Source organism: Mangifera indica, chromosome 3, assembly GCF_011075055.1.
Source record: "Mangifera indica cultivar Alphonso chromosome 3, CATAS_Mindica_2.1, whole genome shotgun sequence".
In the NCBI taxonomy this organism is placed as follows: domain Eukaryota; kingdom Viridiplantae; phylum Streptophyta; class Magnoliopsida; order Sapindales; family Anacardiaceae; genus Mangifera; species Mangifera indica.
Window position 1 is genome coordinate 17868276 of NC_058139.1, and position 18802 is coordinate 17887077.

The 18802-nt window shown below is 34.8% G+C and overlaps 2 protein-coding genes across 5 annotated transcripts; one reads left to right on the forward strand and one right to left on the reverse strand.

Annotated features, from left to right (window-relative positions):
* The first annotated feature begins 8807 nt into the window (after window positions 1-8807).
* On the forward strand, window positions 8808-12231 carry LOC123210539 (COBRA-like protein 7). Of its 2 annotated transcripts, none has more exons than XM_044628956.1 (3): window positions 8808-9733; window positions 10327-11750; window positions 11918-12231. In XM_044628956.1, exons 1-2 carry the CDS (start codon window positions 9205-9207, stop codon window positions 11742-11744), a joined length of 1947 nt encoding a protein of 648 aa, XP_044484891.1. In that variant the 5' UTR covers window positions 8808-9204; the 3' UTR covers window positions 11745-11750; window positions 11918-12231. The 2 variants fall into 2 exon arrangements, with proteins under 2 accessions (XP_044484891.1, XP_044484890.1); XM_044628955.1 differs by having other exon boundaries at window positions 8809-9733; window positions 11831-12231.
* Window positions 12232-12555: 324 nt separating this feature from the next.
* Window positions 12556-16678, reverse strand: LOC123210537 (two-component response regulator ARR2-like). 3 transcript variants are annotated; one of them, XM_044628953.1, is made up of 7 exons: window positions 16512-16678; window positions 16266-16408; window positions 15629-15781; window positions 15154-15531; window positions 14646-14722; window positions 13332-14513; window positions 12556-13219 (listed from the first exon to the last, which is right to left on the reverse strand). In XM_044628953.1, the coding sequence occupies exons 2-7, from the start codon at window positions 16390-16392 to the stop codon at window positions 13148-13150; spliced, it is 1989 nt and encodes a 662-aa protein (XP_044484888.1). In that variant the 5' UTR covers window positions 16393-16408; window positions 16512-16678; the 3' UTR covers window positions 12556-13147. The 3 variants fall into 3 exon arrangements, with proteins under 3 accessions (XP_044484888.1, XP_044484889.1, XP_044484887.1); XM_044628954.1 differs by lacking the exon at window positions 16266-16408; XM_044628952.1 differs by having other exon boundaries at window positions 16266-16677.
* Between the last annotated feature and the right edge of the window lie 2124 nt (window positions 16679-18802).

Below are 18802 nucleotides of genomic sequence, written 5' to 3' on the forward strand. Positions count from 1 at the left end.
ATGGGTACTAATCTTTATATGATAGATTAAGAAATTATTTTAAAAGGGTTAAAGAAGATGGAGCCTAAAATTTTCCAAAAGCTAACGCCGACAGTTTAACTTTAACAGATTGCAGTAACTATGAAAAGGGTAATTAGGGATTAGTTTGTTTAAAAAAACAAAAAAGGAGCAGTGAAGATGAAGAAATGTGGAGTCATTATTGTGGGGCTTGACTTGGACTCGTATGTTCACAACTGGGGAAATTAAGATGAAGTTTAGCGGTTATTCTTGAGCTTGGAGCATAGACGTAAAGAAGACGCAACCTACACGTGGTGCTTATTGGGCATTACCCTTATTATTAAGAAACTAAAACGGAGTGGAGTAAAAATTGCTGTTTGTTTCATGTTTAAGTTGATGATCTGTCAAGTTAAACGCTTTGTGTTATTTCCAGTTTGAATGAATAGTAAGTAAAGGTTACGATTTGGCATGTGGGTTTTGTTTAGATAAGCCAGTCCTGAATGAACGGCATGGGCAGCTAGATGTCAAGCACAAGTGTTTAAAATTTAATGTGTGGCTGCATAATTTTGCCAACAATATGAAAAGTTGTGGTGTGGAATAAAAGAGGTGTGTTTGGTGCAGGATAAGTTGGTATCATTTATGCCAAAGTCTGATTTCCATTGCCATTGGCAATGGTGAACACTGAATAGTAATTATGAGCAAAGCCAAAGAACTATTTCCTACCCAAGATTTGATGAACTCTTTAAATCACACCTATAAGGTTTGAAAAATTTAAAGTCTCATGTATGAGTCAATTTCTATTTAAAATCGCAATAAGGGTTAGAGATAAAACCATCATTTAATAAAAAAATTTTAAAAACTAAAGTTTTATTAATTTACCCTTCTCAATTTGAAAATCTCATAATTTTTCTCTACCCAAAGTTTAAAAAATCAATATTTTTCTCATAGGGTTTGCAAACTGTCACCAGAGACGATGAACTTCACTGTCTTTACCCATGTTGGCTCTTCCCTCGACTTATCTCTCTCTCTTGATCAAATCTCAACCACTAATAAAACTGATTTCCTTTGACAAAGACGAGTGTCTTTGTCTTGAATGAGGACAATTTCGTTTTTGTCATCATCGATGATCAATAGGGAGAGATACGTCGCAAGGGAGAGTTAATGCGACTGAAGACTAGGGCTGGATTCGAGCCGAGCCGAGCTTGGCTCACAACCAGCTCGGGCTCGGCTCGGCTTTTTAATGGTCGGTTCGAGTTCGGCTCGGGCTCGACTCGAGCCAAATTCGGCTCGGCTCGAGTTCGGCTCGTTTTCAACTCGGCCCGGTAACGGCTCGGTTCGGCTCGTTTTTTATATCAAAACGACACCATTTTGTATATATATATGGATCAAAACGACGTCGTTTTGTATAAAAAAATTTTTAAAAAAATATACCGAGCTAACCCTAGCCAGCTCGGGCTCGGCTCGAGCTCGATCGAGCCGAGCTGAGCCTGACTCGTTTCGGGCTCGAACCGAGCCGAGCCGAGCTCGAGCTCGAGTTGGCTCGGCTCGAATCCAGCCCTACTGAAGACGACGAACTTTGTTGTCTCTAGCGATGATTTGCAAACCGTAAAAGGAAATGTTAATTTTTCAAATTTTAGGTAGAGAGAATTGTGAATTTTTTAAATTGAAGAAAGTAAATCAATAAAACTTTAATTTTTTAAATTTTTTTATTAAATAATATTTTTACCTTTACCTATAATTAAGATTTTACATAGAAATTAGTTCATAATAAAATTTTTAAAATTTTAAATTCTGTCAATTTAAAAAACGTATCAAACCTTACCGGTGAAGCACTGTTTTGGCCTATAAATAAATAAAAAGAAGAAGCAAAACAGAAGACACGCAAATTCCAAGAGATGACCGTCCAAACCCAAGGACCTTTCCAGGCTGGTTCCTGATGCTACTGTTTTTGCACAAAGTCACACCACAACAATCCTCTACAGCCGCGGGTTCCACCATGCTTTTTCACAATTATCTGGCTTTGCAAAATTGTCAAATGCTTTCTATTATCCCTAACAGTCTCTAAATTTGTCATACTAGCTGATGGATCCATTGAAAAAACCCTTTTAATCCAGCCTTTTTGTTCTTGATTTTTTGCTTTACAATAATGCATAAATCTGTGTAGTGGGAAATTTTGTTTGAATTATAATAAAAGTGCATTCATCACCACATATATGTAAAGAGTTTGATAGATGTTAAGAGTCTTAAAGTGACTGCTGTTTGAAAAGTTTGTAATAGTCATTAACAGTGTAATTTAGTAAGTGGTGGTTGTTTTATGAAAAGGGTTTGAGGATCAGCACTAACAGAATTGAAATCAGTAAAGGTGAAATGATATTGAATAAAGCTGATCATCGAATTAGAAATACATAGAATCTTCAACTTTTCTCTGTTATATTTACAGTTCCTTAGCACTAACCGGTTATCTCCTTTTTCTTTCCCTGTCATTTACCTTTCCCTCCAGATCCCCAAAACTAATCACAAAACTTCACGGGTTCAACACAACCAAATTGTCAATTGTTGTGCTATGTTGAAATATATCAAATCATGCTCTATAATTTTCTGGTTTGATAACACCACATTGACAGTGACTCTTAAAAGAGACTTGCAGGACTTGAAAATTCAGTTTTCATAGAAATGAGACATACCCAGATGGTAAATATTTCTCATCTTTCTTAATCAACAATAAGCCAGTAATTTAGTTTAAATTACATATAGCCATTAGACAACATTTTGAAAAGGAAAGAGATTGAAAGAGAAAAGCATTGTAGCTTTAAGAACTGCCAGGACAGGAACCAGTCATACGGGATATTGGATAATAATTGAAATGGTGGTTTATGAGATGTGATGGTTGGTGAATGGTGACTAATCTGAGTCTCAATCATCAACATTAGGAAACAAAAATGACAAAATATTATGAGAAAAAGTTTAATTGGGTTTGGACCCTCCAATTAATTGGCTCATAGACTGGCATTTAGTGCCTAAATAGGGAAATGTTGGCACCACAAAGCAGATTAATAATGTAATCAATTCAATGTGTGACCCTAACCTATGAAATAAGACAACGCTCGTCTGGTGTGGGCAGGAGAAACTTGCCAATATTCCAGGCCCCCTTTTGTTCCTGAGAAGAGAATTTTCTAGTGCACTTTATTCTCCTCCCACATGCCCTGTACAGCGACGGACTTGATTTATACAACTTCTGCGTCTGCCAATTACTTACGTAATCCTCAGAAAAATTAGCTACTGGTTGGGAATTGGTATAAGCCTTTGAATCAGACAAAGTTTTTGTGTTGTGTGTGTCCAATTGTTTTAGCCAAAATTTAGAGGTTCTCTGTCAGGGTCAACATCTGCTCTGCTTTGAAATGATCTTGATTGCTCTTATTAATAAATTTGACATATTCATTAACAACTGTGTGAATCAATCAATGCAGGAAAAGGTTTCGTTAATATAATCAGGTAAAAATACTGAATCATGAACCGGGTCATTTCTAGTGGTTCACATTCTAACTCAAACCGGATTCATATTCACATCACTAGCAAGTTTCTTATGGTTTAACTAGTGATCACATTGTGAAACTAAACTGTCTTTTGAATAACTTACATGATAAATACTTGCACAGTTTCTGTTGAATCTTTGCCAGTTGTTTTTCATCCTTGAAACTAATCATTCTGACATGGACAAGTGCAAACAAACAGAAGATTTGAGGTCAAGTTTGCACCAAATTCAGGTCATCTCTAATTCTCTATACATTGGATCACACTCACAGGCCTTCTGAAAGAGCAAGAAAACAGAAAATGATATTCCCGAGACCCTATGATCACGTACCGTGAAAAAGAAACTATTGAAAATTTTACCTGTTTCTGGATTTGAAAAATGACTAAACAATTTAAGGTATATCATTTTTTGGTTCGAAAAATGAAGGGCTCTTGATGATAAACAATTAGTTTTGTTACTGTTAAAATGGATTGCATTGCCATATATGTTTGGGAAAATGTATTCTGATTGATGATGCAACAAATGCCAACATTGTCTCGATCTGCCCTTTATATATGGACTAGATCACTGAAACAAGATTGTCCTGCATGCAAATACATTCTGAAAGCATGTCTATGAATTGAATTAGAGGATTGAGAAGGCTGTGGGGATGCAAAGGTAGCAAGCAAGTTTGTGAAACCCAGCAACTTTGCAGGAGACTGGTGGAGAAGCCATCCGGTGGAGGACCAACCAAGCAAAAGAGGTGTTACAAACCCAAGATTCTCTTGCGGCGAAACTTCTCCATTCATGCACCGACACCAAAAATGTGGTAGACTATTTCCAAGTCATAGGTTACATGCTTATCTCTTACAAGCGAATCAATTTGCCATGTGGATAGAAGTGGCTTGCCTAGAGGCAGTAACCCATCAAAATATATTCTTTTTTTAATTCCAAATCTATTATTTAAAACTAATTATTTTTTATTAAATCGAAATCATCCTATAAAATGAAAACAGAAATTAAATTTGAATGTACTGTATAAATGGATAGTGAAAAAATCTAATTTTACCCATGATCTTATAAAGGATTGCGCATAGGTGGAGACGACTTTCTTGTAACGGTAGGCGATACACTGTTACACATCACAAAAAAAAAAAAAAATCATAGAAGTTGACTCCTCAACAAGAAGTCAAATCATTTTAAAAATATCTTTGATTACTAAATGTAAAATATTACTATAAAGATAAATTATTAGGAAGATTAATAGACATAAATTATAGATAATTATTATGTTTGATTAGATATAATAAAAGAGTAGTAAAATTTTATTTTATTTAAATATTTATAAGTATAATTTTAAAAGAATGAGAGTATTTTTATCTAAAATATTAATAAAGATAAAATTGTAATAAATTTAAAATTACCTTATAATTTGTAACACTAGTAAGTACGTCTTAAGGGATTTTCTATATGAATATGCTTGATATTGTAATAAGTCAAAGTGAATTCAAGATTAAAATTATGCATGTTTGGTCGTCACACCAAACATGTTAGTTGGTTTGATTGATTTTTGGGGCATTACCATTGATTGAGAACTTTGATTGTGAAATGTTTAAGTATATTAGATCAGTATTAAACACTTTGAAATGGGTAAGAGAAACAATTTTTTCTTTTAATTTTTAAATTTAGTGTAAGACATTGATGCCTCCTTTTACTTTTTTCTATTTTCCATGATAAAGTTTGATAACCAAATTGATGTTATCTTGATACTAAAATTTGTTTACCTTGCAACAAGAGTAAAAAAGAAGAATAAGTGCTTGGGATTTCAACCTTGGGTCGTGAACACTATAGCAGTGAACAGTGTCAACTCCAAATAGTGTCCAGTTCCTATCTGAATCAACCCCCTTGATTCTAGGTTGGAATCAACCTTTGGAAGGTTTCGATTTTGGTTCCAATTCCCTAATTTTTAAAAGGGTACTTGAACCCATTCATCCCTAACTCATAGCGTAAATATGTTGAATCCTACTATTTAAGTATCTAATGACTCACAATTAAAGACACCAATTCCCAACATGCAAATAAATGTCAATGTGTGAAGATTAATTCACGTTAAACAAATAAACTCATGTCACAATAGTGTCAATATGCAAAATGCAAGCTCAAACTTGCATTGTGATGTAGATCAACAGCATGCAAATCACAACTCGCACCTTAAAAACATTTTTGAAACATCAATTATCGACATGTAAAACATAACTTGTGCAAATAAATGAAAATATCATGTCATGCCACTTTGAAGTGTCAAGCTACGTGAATAGTGACTAAACATATTCTCTATATGTTAATCGACTTAATATACAAGTAAAAGCTTATCACCGAGAGGAAACAACCTATTGAAATAAATTCATTTTATTTATCATATGTCTATTATTTACAAGTAAATGTTTCATAACAAATTGAGATAATCTAACGAAACAAAAAATAATAATTTTAAATTAATATATTGAATTTAACTTATAAAAGTGTAACATTGTCTTTGATCCTATAAATATAAAATATTATATAAAGATAGAAGAATGTTGCTAGAATTCTCTTGTAACTATATTTGGTATTTTGTTACACTTCATATAAGTGTAAATAGCATAATCATGGATACATGTTTTGAGCAATGGGTTAAACCAAGTTAAAAATATTTTTTTTTACTATTTTCTTATAAATGTATAACCATCATTATTTATACTTTTCTCCTATATAATAAATACTAAATTACTTCACTAATTTCAATCATGATTATCATCTCGTGGTGAAAGATCCAATCTTGCGAACTTCTCATAGGTGTACATATTTTCACACTAACAAAGATCAAGATGAAGTGTCAAGTAAGCAAGATGATTATTAGATGTGTTAGTAAAGTTTTTGCATAAATGGTTAGGTTGAATGGTCTTGGGGCTCATCTCATTGTACGGTGGGTTTCGGCAGTCTCGTCAGAAAATTGCCTTCCACACTTACATGTCATCCTTCGGCGTTTGTATTTTTAGGGTTGGTTAATATAGTGTTAAATTGAATGAGCATGTTTATACAAATTGCCCACTGCTTAAAGCTCTTGGGTTGAGGAGTTGATCTATCTCTTTAGTTCACTCTAGCTTATATCAAATATAATATATGAGTTCAAAAGTTGAATTTTAGTATTTTGGACAAGAAACATGTAATTTGATCGTCATGTTGTCATATTGAATAAGTGAAACTATTACAATTTTGATAGTGTATCAAAATAATGATATTTTTTATGCTATCTCTTAAAGATTGATTCAAAATGAACTGGTTAAATGTCAAATCTATATTCAATTTAAATGAGCTAAAATCGAATTGAAACTCTCCTTTTTTTTAAGTTTTAGAGCTTGAAAATGTCATCACACCAAAACTCACCTCATTAACGATTCTTCTTTTTCTATTTCTCAAGCAACTTTTTCTTTTGGTGATTGAACTAGTCAATGACTCAATTTAGTTTTTGATTGGTCTTACTATTCATAAGTTGTTTAAATAAAATTACAACAATATTTAACTAACCAAAATTGTGACCAAGTGGTAGTATATGGTGCTTATTCATTATTGAATGGACTTTTAAGTTCCAATATTTTTAACCGTACTACTACCCATTAAAAAATGGTATTTTAAATTTCATTTTGCGAAATCACCATATTTTAACTCTTGCCCGATAAATATTAGAATTTAGCATTAGTTTCATACCCGGCTAGGGTATTAGTCTAGGTTAGCAGTCTAATTAACACTTGAACCAATAAACTATTTAAATGAAGGGAAAAGGACTATTTCCCACGCAACTTTTACCCTAATTTCAAACTCACACTCATGGGAGATGAAAAACTCAAACTCCCACCCATGACCAAACTATCATCCAAATTTTCAATTAGGAACAGGGGTAGAATCGTTATTTTACCTATAAACTTTAAAACTTTAAAATTTCACTATTTCCCCCTTTCAAGTTTTAAAAACTAATACCTCAACCCATCCTCAAAGTTTAAAAAGTTTAGATTTCACCCTTAGGGTCTACTTTCTTCTCTGGCCACCACTGATGGCTAATACATTCCACCAATCTCTCATCTCTGATTACAAAAGACAACGAAGAATGACTCTTCTTCATAGGTGTAGGTTTGAAAATGACCTAAAAATTGGGTAAAAATAGTCCTTTTCCCTTAAACATAAACATTGAAACAATATTCAATCAAGCAAAATTATGTCTCAGTGATACATGATGCATATTTCTTACAAAATGAATTTAATTTAGCCAAGCCGCAATTGAATTGAGAAGGGTTGACGCCAAACTTCTAAGTTTTAGAGCAGTGCATCAAGACTTCAATTCAATAGTAATAAAGGTATATCTGACTTTACAGATCACACCTTGAATCTTCTCTCTTAATTATTAGTTTTTTTTTTTATTTAATGTATGTTAATTACCCAATATTTTATCTTGTAGTCCATAATATTAAGTACATCAGCTCCCAGCTGTCTCCGGTTTCAATGTTTTCGTACACAAATTTGATTCTGCTTCAGTTAAAGGACAATTCAGGTTTAAATAAATATTAAAATTATATTCAATTAAATAAAATTGTAATATAATGATATATAATATTTATACAACCTTTACTGAATGGATTTGGTTAATTCCGAAAATTACAAATGGGATCTAAGAGATGTATTATTATAATGTGACATTGATAAGTTTTGGGTTCAAATTTTAAAAATTACAAAAATTTATTTTTAACATATTGATGTGAACATGGTAGTTTAACTAGATTAATCCAATGGATTAATTATTGTGCTTTGACATTATTTATTCAGTTCAACTGCAAATCAATCCGGTTCATTGGTTAAGCTTAGTTGAAAACTTAACCTAAAATAAATTTATCACCAAGTTTCAATCTGACTAGTTTAACCCATTGAACTTATTCAAATTTTAAAATACTGATGTTTTAATTTGTCTATTTAAGAAGGCAGAATCCTAGGTTAGGAGGCCATCCAAGAAGCACATGGGCAGATTTCAAGTCTCAATATCTCTTCATATTCAAACCCCACACGGTTGATTGTTACAAAGACTTTAGAAAATTAATGTGAATGGACATAGAAAGTCAATATCAACTCTTCATTAAAATGTCAATCCACCAACCTAAAATTTCCATTAATTATTGCCTTCAAAGATGTCGATAGTCAAATTCAGAAACGCGGCCTTCCTCAATATTAAAAAGGAAAACACAACACACCCCACCCCCCCAAAGTTGGGCCTTGGGCTTGAACTTCAACCCAGACGTGCCCGCAATACGGCACGTTCATCATGAATTCAAATTGGAAAAGAAGAGTGAGAGACAGAAGAAGGTTCCCTTTTTTTATCCAGTCCAACGGCACTTTCCTTGCAAAGTTACGAGCCCCCTTCCCATGAACATTTTTTATTTCTTCTTTCGTTTTTAAATTCGGAAGACTCAAACATGATGCTACAAAACTAAACTAACACGCTACTCCATTGGAACGACTCGACTCGGTCAGTATATACCAACTCAAGAAATCAGAAAACTTCAACCATAACATGTTTTCAAACTACAACTTGCGGTGAGCTGTCTTATTATTACATCTCTCACACTTTAAAACTCTCTCAAATCAAATCCCAGAAAACAGAGACAGAAGCCATGGATTTGAACTGGGTTATCATTTTTGTCATGTTTACGCTGATGCCTTTCGTGATCTGTCAAACCACACCAACGGCCGAGGCTCCAGCGCCGGCGGCGGATTTGTGCAACGGGGTGTTCTTGACATACAATTACACTGGCGGATCGAAGTTGGCGCCGGACAATCCGAGTCACCAAGCGTACCGGTTCGAGTCAACTTTAACAGTGTTGAATAACGGACTCGATGAGCTCAAGTCATGGATGGTGTTCGTTGGGTTTCAGCATGAGGAGTTGTTGGTTTCAGCTTCGAACGCGGTGTTATATGATGGGAGTAGCTTGCCAGCGAGTGTTGGAAACGGTACCATTTTTGCTGGGTACCCGACGACAGACTTGAACACGGCCATAGAGACGGCGGGTGATTTGGCGCAGATGCAGGTGCAGGTTCAGATGGTGGGAACGCAGTTTGGTGTTGAATCGCCCGCTGTGCCTATGCCCAAGAATATTAGTCTTGCTAATGATGGTTACTTGTGCCCTCAAGCTACTTTGCAAGGTAAATAGTTGTTTTTAATGCTTTTATTTTTATTTTGGGACTTTTAGATGCAGGATTTTTAGTTCTTTAAAGTGTTTCTGGTTCATCCTTTATGTTTCTATGATGATAATGTTGATGATGATGCGAGAGAGACTGGTGAATTATATGATGCTGTAAGTCTCTATTAAATTTTTTTAGGAGGAAAATTAGGAGTTTAATCAAGAATGGTTTGATATTGATTATGTTATCCCTATATTTATGTGTCACATAAAGTATCAAATACTCATTAAATTTGTTATGGTCATGCAACAATGATTTTTGGGTTTTTTATGGAGAAAGTTATTGACTTTATTTTGCTTTGTCCTAATTTTAATTGATAGATTGATGATCTTGTTGCTTATTAAGAAGGTCTTTGATAGACATAAAGAAAGATGCTATTCATTTATCTGGATCAGTTCATGTTTTATCTGTTAGTGGAGGGTTTGTTTGATTACCTTACACTTTTGTGAACTAAGTTATATTTGACTATAATTTGGAAAATGCATGTGGCTTTTTTGTTCGTGTATCATGTGGTCATTGTGTGTGCTTGATCGGGTTGATGGTGGATTTTTCAGGAACAAGTCAGATGCAAGTTTGTTGCACTAGAGATGTGAATGCTACATCAAACGTCACAGTGGATGATGATTTCCTACCACGCCAAAATGGGGATCTTACAATCATGTATGATGTGATCAGCACATATGACTCAAATTACTGGGCACAGGTTACAATTGCAAACCTCAACCCCCTTGGCCGTCTTGATAATTGGAAATTGAGCTGGGACTGGATGAATGACGAGTTTATCTACACTATGAAAGGGGCTTACCCATATGTTGCTGATTCATCAGAATGTCTTTATGGCCCCCAAGGTACATACTACCAGCAACTAGACTTTTCCAATGTATTAAATTGTGAAAGAAGGCCAACCATTATCGACCTGCCTCCAACAAAGGCTAATGACACAACTCTCGGGCTGGTACCTTTTTGTTGCCGAAATGGAACTCTCTTGTCGCCATTTATGGACCCAAGCAAGTCGACTTCAGTTTTCCAAATGCAGGTGTACAAAATGCCACCAAATCTTAACCGATCCGATCTTGTCCCACCTCAAAACTGGAAGATCAATGGCACTTTCAACCCTAATTATCAATGTGGCCCTCCGGTGAGGGTGAGCCCTAGCGAATCCCTTGACTCAAGTGGTGTATCTAATAGAACTGCTTTTGCTAGCTGGCAGATTGTGTGCAATATTACAAAGCCAGAAGGGGTGAGCCCAAAATGCTGCGTATCATTCTCTGCATACTACAATGATTCTGTTGTTCCATGCAAGACTTGTGCATGTGGGTGCCCCAGTAATGTAGGGCAAACTTGTAGTACTAGTGCTCCAGCTATTCTTCTTCCGTCCGAGGCACTCTTACTTCCATTTGAGAATCGAACTTCTCTGGCAATAGCTTGGGCTGAACTTAAGCACATGACGGTGCCAAATCCCATGCCTTGTGGAGATAATTGCGGGGTCAGTATCAATTGGCATTTATACACAGACTACACTGGTGGATGGACGGCAAGAATGACCCTTTTCAACTGGGATGATACTGCCTTTCCTGATTGGTTTGCTGCAGTGCAACTGGACAAAGGAGCCCCTGGTTTTGACACTGCATACTCGTTCAATGGAAGTGTCTTGGCTAGTGCCAACAATACCATATTCTTACAAGGCCGTACAGGATTGAACTATCTTGTGGCAGAAACAGATGGAGCTAATCCAGCAAAGGATCCTAGGGTGCCTGGGAAGCAACAGTCAGTGATTTCATTTAAAAAGAAAAATACCCCTGGAATCAATGTGCCTGCTGGAGATGGGTTTCCAACAAAAGTTTACTTTAATGGAGATGAATGTTCTCTTCCTTCAATTCTTCCAGCCAGTGACAGTAACAGGAAGGGCCCAGTTCTAATCCTTTCAGTCCTAGCAACAGTAGTGGTGTTCTTGTTGATGCAGCAGCAATAGCTGTTGGTGAGACACTATAGCTTATTTTTTTATTCTTTCACTACTTCGATTAATACATGCTCAACCGGGAGATTTTGTATTGCCAGATTACATGAATGCCATGATTTTAATACCCGGGATATATCTTGCTTGTGACATTATGTCTAATGGGCATGCTGTTGTTGGAAGTGCAGGTGAATACGACTACCCTTATACAATATATTTATGAAATGACTGCAGAATTTCATGTGATGTGTACACTATCATTGGACAGTATCGCATAGTTTGATTCTTTATGCTATTTTTCTACACAGTTATGCCTTTCTAGGATGTTGTGATGGTCATTTTATGTTCTCAAATGGCTTTGTTACTAGATATTGTATTTGGGTTGTATAAAGCTCCACTGAATGTTGTACTTATTAAGTACTTTCTTCACTCTGATAGAGCTAGTGAGATAACTGTTTGAATTGGAATTATCAAAACTCATCAGAGAATCTTTCGCCTTTAATGTGTAATGCAAATTTAACTGGTACTGAAAATTGACATTCTGAGTCAACCTATGTTGGTTTTCTGTGGAAAATTTACTAGGATTATAACGGATCTTTTGAGTTAAACAGCATTAAAATGGATCTCTCGACTTCAATCAGAAACATGCACGGTCAGTCATGGCATGTTAATAAAAAAGCTAAAATCTCTACCATCTCGGATATGAAAACATCTTTTATTTGAATGATATTTCCCAGATTAATTATATAAGAGAAAGTATGCCAAAGCTAATACATCATAATATTGAGAACCTCTTCAACTTTTAAGTACAGTAAAACAACCCACCGAAAAAAATGGAATACCCAGACTTATGTTGAGCAATCAAATGGAATATGTACAGCTAAGTCGGTTGCTTAAATGAGGAAAAAGAAGCAATAAGGAAATACAAAGATAGCATGAGACACTGAAAATGAAAAAGCAGCCAAACTTTTCAGGTGTTACTAAAGTTAAAGGCTCCTACAAGTCTGCTGAGATGTCTAAAAACAATATTGCAGTGACACGAGAGATGCCCTCTAAACAAACGGACATCATGACAAATCACCTAAAATTAGTTGCTTCTTGCTAGGGTTTGCTAACAAACAGTCAAAATTTTGCATGATTGCCTTTGCATATCATGCACCGGTATTTTCAATGCATTAAATTTATCTTGCCACAGCGTTGATCACAATCCGAATCACTATTGGTCTGATCTTCATATGTCCAAATGAATCTGTCACAATATGAGAGTTGCAAATGAAGACACTGCTACATGAAATTGTACTATGCTCTTTCTTTCTCAATCTACTGATTGCAGACGTGATTTTACAATAAGTTGTGTGATGGCAAGTATGTACATCAGATACTGCAACCATGAAGAGAACCGGTGAATGAACCACATGCTACACAGGAATATTATCCAGGGAATAACCATCAAACTCAAACTCATTTTCAGCTGGGGCAATGCCATCTTGCTGCAAGAAATCAGAAGAAAAAATAGTTAATGAATGATTATAATTTCTGTTTAACCGAAATCCATATGTAAGTGCTTCTAAAGATTGTAAAAGAATGTAGACAAAAGTAAACCTGTTTCAAAAGTGCACTCATAAGATCCTCTTGACCATAATGATGAGGAAAGAGAGTAGGCGGACAGCTTGTATCAGGAACTCTTTCAGTCTTAATTCGCATCGAATTGTCCACAAGAAGGTTGTTGAGATGTTGACCAATACTCTGTGAATTCCCATGCTCAGTAGCTTCACCAACTGAGAACATTGCCTTGCTAATTGGTGGTGCATTACTGTTCTGACCACTCCTTTCACTAGAAGAATATCCTTGATTAATTAAGACTGAAGGTGTAACATTGACACTGCTTGACAGAGAGTTTGAATGTTGTGAAGGATCAAAGGTCAAGCCTACATTATGCAACTCCCAACTATGGGGTTTGTGCTGCTGCAAATCATTGAAGATATCATAACTAGCCATAAATCCTACTGATCCTTTAATATCCGAGTTAACATCCTCCTGAAATAGCCCTTTAGATGTGAGAGTTGATATTCCTGGTGTAGATCCCAGAGGGAAAGTATTCCCCGGCAATTCTGGTGTGTGGTTCAGAGGGAAATTTAACATTGAAGAGGGTTGTGGTAAATTGTTATAGCCTGTTCCCCTGCCATTTTCACCAATCCCATTTCTTGTGAAGATCCCACTAGCAATCCCATTTGACAATACAGGTTGCCCCATTGACGTTGGAAGCCTTGAGACTTGACCTCCAGCAGTTTCATTTTGCATCTGCCCTCTTGATTGTGATTGAGCCATCTGCATCATTAAAGAGCTGCTCTGGCCACTCTGGCCTCCATGTGCACTGACTTGCAAGTTCATGCCCCCTAGAGATTGTGCAGAATGGTGCAAATTGACAAGTTGCTTTGCCTCCATTGTTGTGGGAATACCATGAAGTAAGTTCACTTGTTTACCACTGCTCATATGTTGTGGTTGCCCCTCTCCAAATCTTAACTTTGGATTATCAAAGCTAAAAATGTTCCTTTGATCAACAAGAGGCATCGGTAAGCCAGACTTTGCAGATGACCGGCCAAGTCCTGCAGCCTGAAGTGTAGCAAGACTTTGTGCAGGCAGCTGACCAGTGGCAGCAAGAGTTTGAAAGTCAATCCCATTAATTGAAGATAAGGGTCCATAAGGTGGTTCTTGGGGATTGATGAATGAGTTACTCTGGTGCTGCGAAACCCCACTTAGTCTTCTAAGATACAAGCGATATTTCTGTACCACAATGCACAAAGTTGAATAGTCAGTTTACTAAGATAAGAAAGAAACCCCAGAGAGAAATCATTAATAACATAGGGGATCAGCAAGTGAGAAAAAATTATCTTGAAAATTTGTATCCTACAATACCTGAAGGTGGCTGGCAACATTTTCTCTAGTTAGCCCAGGGACATTCATCAACTCCAGAATTTTCTTAGGAACCGCCTCTGTAGTATACATCAAATGCAGAAACATAAGATGGTGGAAATTTTGCAACAGTCTAAGGATATGTACACATCAAATTGGAAGACATCATACATTTTCTCCATATTCATCTAGAAATAAATTGTAATAAAAATGAAAACAAGGACACATTTTTAAGGCTTAATCCATCATGCCGCAGGTGAAAAGTTCAGCTAGAACTCAGACATGTTCACCAATGAACAAAATGAGACAGCAAGTGCAATAAAATGAAACATAGATTACTTTCTCATTCCAACTGCAAGAGTTTTCTGCATAATTTTAAGAGATAGAGAAACATATCAACTAGACAACTAGTATTCTCACTCCTTGTTTTGACACATGATGTAGGTAGCAATGTAACAATAGGCAGCTAAAAAGCATTAGCAGATAAAAGATAAGGACTAAAGATTCATACTGTCAATGCCAAGCTGATTAACAGCCACCACAAACTGTTGATGGAGCTCAACTGACCAAACTACTCGTGGCTTCTTTAATGTGGACGTATCATCCCTCTCCTCTACTTCATCTTCCTCATCTTTCCTCCTCTTTCTCCAACTTCCTTCATTAGCTGAGGAAGAGTAATCTGGCTCTTCGGATGGCTTTGGTTGCCGATCTCCTCCTTCTTCGACACTTCCTGATTGCTCTATATCCTTCCACTCATTCTTCCTCTTCCTAACTACATGCTGCCATATGTTCTTCAGAGCCTCAATTCGAACAGGTTTGATTAAATAATCACAAGCACCATGTGTCACACCTTTCATAACAACATTTTTGCTATCATCTGCAGACATCACTGTACAATTACACAATTTGCATTCTTGAGTTAGTTCAAACTAGTTCAATTCATAGATCTGAAATCCATGTATACAGATCGGGATAAGAGTGCTCACTGATAACAGGCAGGTCCATCTCTAGCCCAACCTGCTCAAGGAGTTTGAATCCATCCATATCAGGCATGTGGACATCACTGATAACAATATCATAGCCACTTCTGTTCTTTCTAAGCAGGTTCAACGCATGTTCAGCTCGATTGCATTTTGTCACTGAAAAACCCACATAAATTTTATCAAGCGCACATCAAATAACATAGCTATAGGCACATATATATCTAAACAAAACACAGTAACAGGAAGATGTAATCCTTTTCTGCATATAAGCACAAACTAGAACACTCACTGATCTCTTAACCAAAGCAGAATTAAACAAAACCATAAGAATAGTGTACAAAACGTGGTACGTTAAACCAAGTCACAAGCTTTAGCATGAACCATGATTTGTTTCGTACCATACTTATGGCTCAAAATTATTCCAGATTTGATAAGGTTCTGAAAAAGAAAAACCCACAAACAGAATCATAACATACACAAGAAATGATCATACAAAGGTCACAAACATGCCATAACACACCCAAAATGAAAATTAAAAAATCTCTAAGAAACACAAGAAGAAAAAATTAAGATAAACCCATTAAAGAAATAACACTAGATTTTTTTTTTTTTTAAAAAAAAAAAAAGAGCTGAATCTTACCTTCATAAAGGCAAGTCCTAAGCATCTTCTCCAAGATCTTAAGACAGGTAGGATCATCATCAACAACAAGGACCTTAAGACCTGCCGGAAAATGATCGGAAACAAAACTAGAACTGGCGGTGGACATGGATCCTTTGTCGTTACTTAGATTCATAGGTCAAAAAAATTAAGACTTCGGAAACAGAAAACAAGAAACAAACAAGTGATATGCAAAAGGCAAAGCCAAAAAGAAGATAGAGAATTTACATGCTTGAAGTTCAACTTGACAAGGAAAAAAGTAGAGAGTGATTTTGATGTAGCCAGTTCTAAATTCAAAGAACCCAGTTGAGATACGCAAAGAATTTGAGAGAAAGAAGAGAGATTTTGGTTAAACAAATAAAATTTATTAATAAAAGAGAAAATTTTGTAATCTATATATAACTTAGAGAGACTGAAGTTGAAGAAGACATGGCTTGTCTCTCACCCTGTAGCTTAAATTTCTTTGGTTTTTTAGGTTAATTAAATTTAAAAAAAAAAAAAAAGTGGGACAATCCTGTAAGAATAGATCCAGCTAACACATTAAGTTAACTAACTCCACGCATTCTAAATCTACTCACTTCATAAACTCCAACAACGTTAAACTCTGTTTCCAGATTTTACTTTTAACTGTTTACCTCCATCCCCATACCAAAAACAAAGGTGTTTTCTGACAAAAACATACTGTTTTCAAGTCCTTTTTCCCCTAGGTTTATCTCTTTAATTTTAATGGGTCAAAATCATATCCTACATAAAAAAATATATATATAATAATAATAATAAAAAAGAGGGAATTTGGATTTTAATTAATTACAACTAAATACAATTGTCCTCAAAAAGGCTCAAGTGCTTGCTTGTATTAATATTCTTTTATTTTTCAAAGCAAATGTTCCCATGGCACCAACCACTTGCTTTGTGGGTTGGTTTTGGTTTCCACTTTCAAGTCCCAAGATTGGCCATTTCCCTTGTTGACATCTTTTTCTTTTTAAAGTTTTCTTGAATTTAACCTTTTTAAAACAATTATCAAAAGTCTTAATTGCCCTTCAAAAGATTTGAAATTATTCAAGTGGTAGGTATTTAATATATCAGAGAAATAAAAAAGTGAAGAAGATGCAGAGGAGGGGAGGCAACATTTTATTACGGGGTTCCCCTTGACAACGGAGACCCAACAAACGGAACTAAAGAGGATCCCGTTAAGTTAAAAAAGCTCTTCTTTTTACACCACATTTGCTGCTGCTGCTGATAAAAATCAACGTTTTTAAGATTAGATTAGATTAGATTAGTAACCAAATTGATTGTTTTATTAATTTAATAAATTAATTAATTTAACAAATCAATTTAATTTCTAATTTATTATTAAATTATAATAAATTTATTAAATAATATTTAACATATGTTTTAAAGATAAATCATATAAAATATATTAAAAATAAATTTATATAATTAATTATCCATAATAATAAAATATATCTATTTTTTTAAAATATAAATTTTCATTTATTAAAATAAAAATAATTTAAAAAATAGAATTAAAATTAAAATTAGTCAAATTAGAATAATTAAACTTAATCAAACTTAATGAAGATGAGATTTAATTGAATAATCTCATATCTTAATGAGATGGATTAAACAGCTTGATTTGATCTAATTTTGACAACATTAATGAAAAGTTTTTGCCAGTTTTATCTGTGTCTCTCTCTCTTTTGATATCCGCCTCTTCTACCAACTGCCCCCGCCCGACACGTGTCCTCTTTGGGTCCTATTAAAAGATAAGGTCCGTTTGGCTTATATTGTTTCTCTCCTTCCATTATTTCTCACCCTCTGATTTCTCATTTAACCCTTTTATTAATTAAATATTACAGTTTGACCCTTCTAATCAATTTAATAAAAATGCATTAATTCATTCCTAAGACTAAGATGAATGATTTTGAAAAGAGTTAGTTTTAGTCTTCAAAAAACAAAAGAAGAAAACATTTTGGGGATGAGAAAAAGTGAACCATTCCCAAGATTATTTGGGTTATAACAATTGAACCTGTCTTCATTTCTTTTGTTCTTACTTATAATAAAAATAGTATAAGTGATGAAAAAAGAAGGATTTTTTTAATAAAAAATTAAAGTATAAATAGTTTTAAATTGATTAAATTTAATTATTTTCTCTATAATAATTATAAATTTAATTACTATATTTTAAAATTTGTATATATTTGTCTAAGTTAAATGGGATTCTCTCAATCATTGAAAAAAAAACAAAAAAAAGTAATAATGATTTGAGGAGGAAATTGTCATGAACCCATATGTTTACATGAAGAATGTCACGTGATTTTTCATAATAATTGGTACCGGTAAACTAAAAAAAGTAGTACACTTTGACAAATTTGCATGCTTAACTTTTCCCTGCAAACTCGTATATTCTCTGTAATAAACAACTCCACTTCATCATCTTCTTCTTCTTCTCCCTCCTCCATCCATGAAACACAAAGCCCAAGAAATTCATGAAAACTCCAAACTGTCACTTGAGCTTT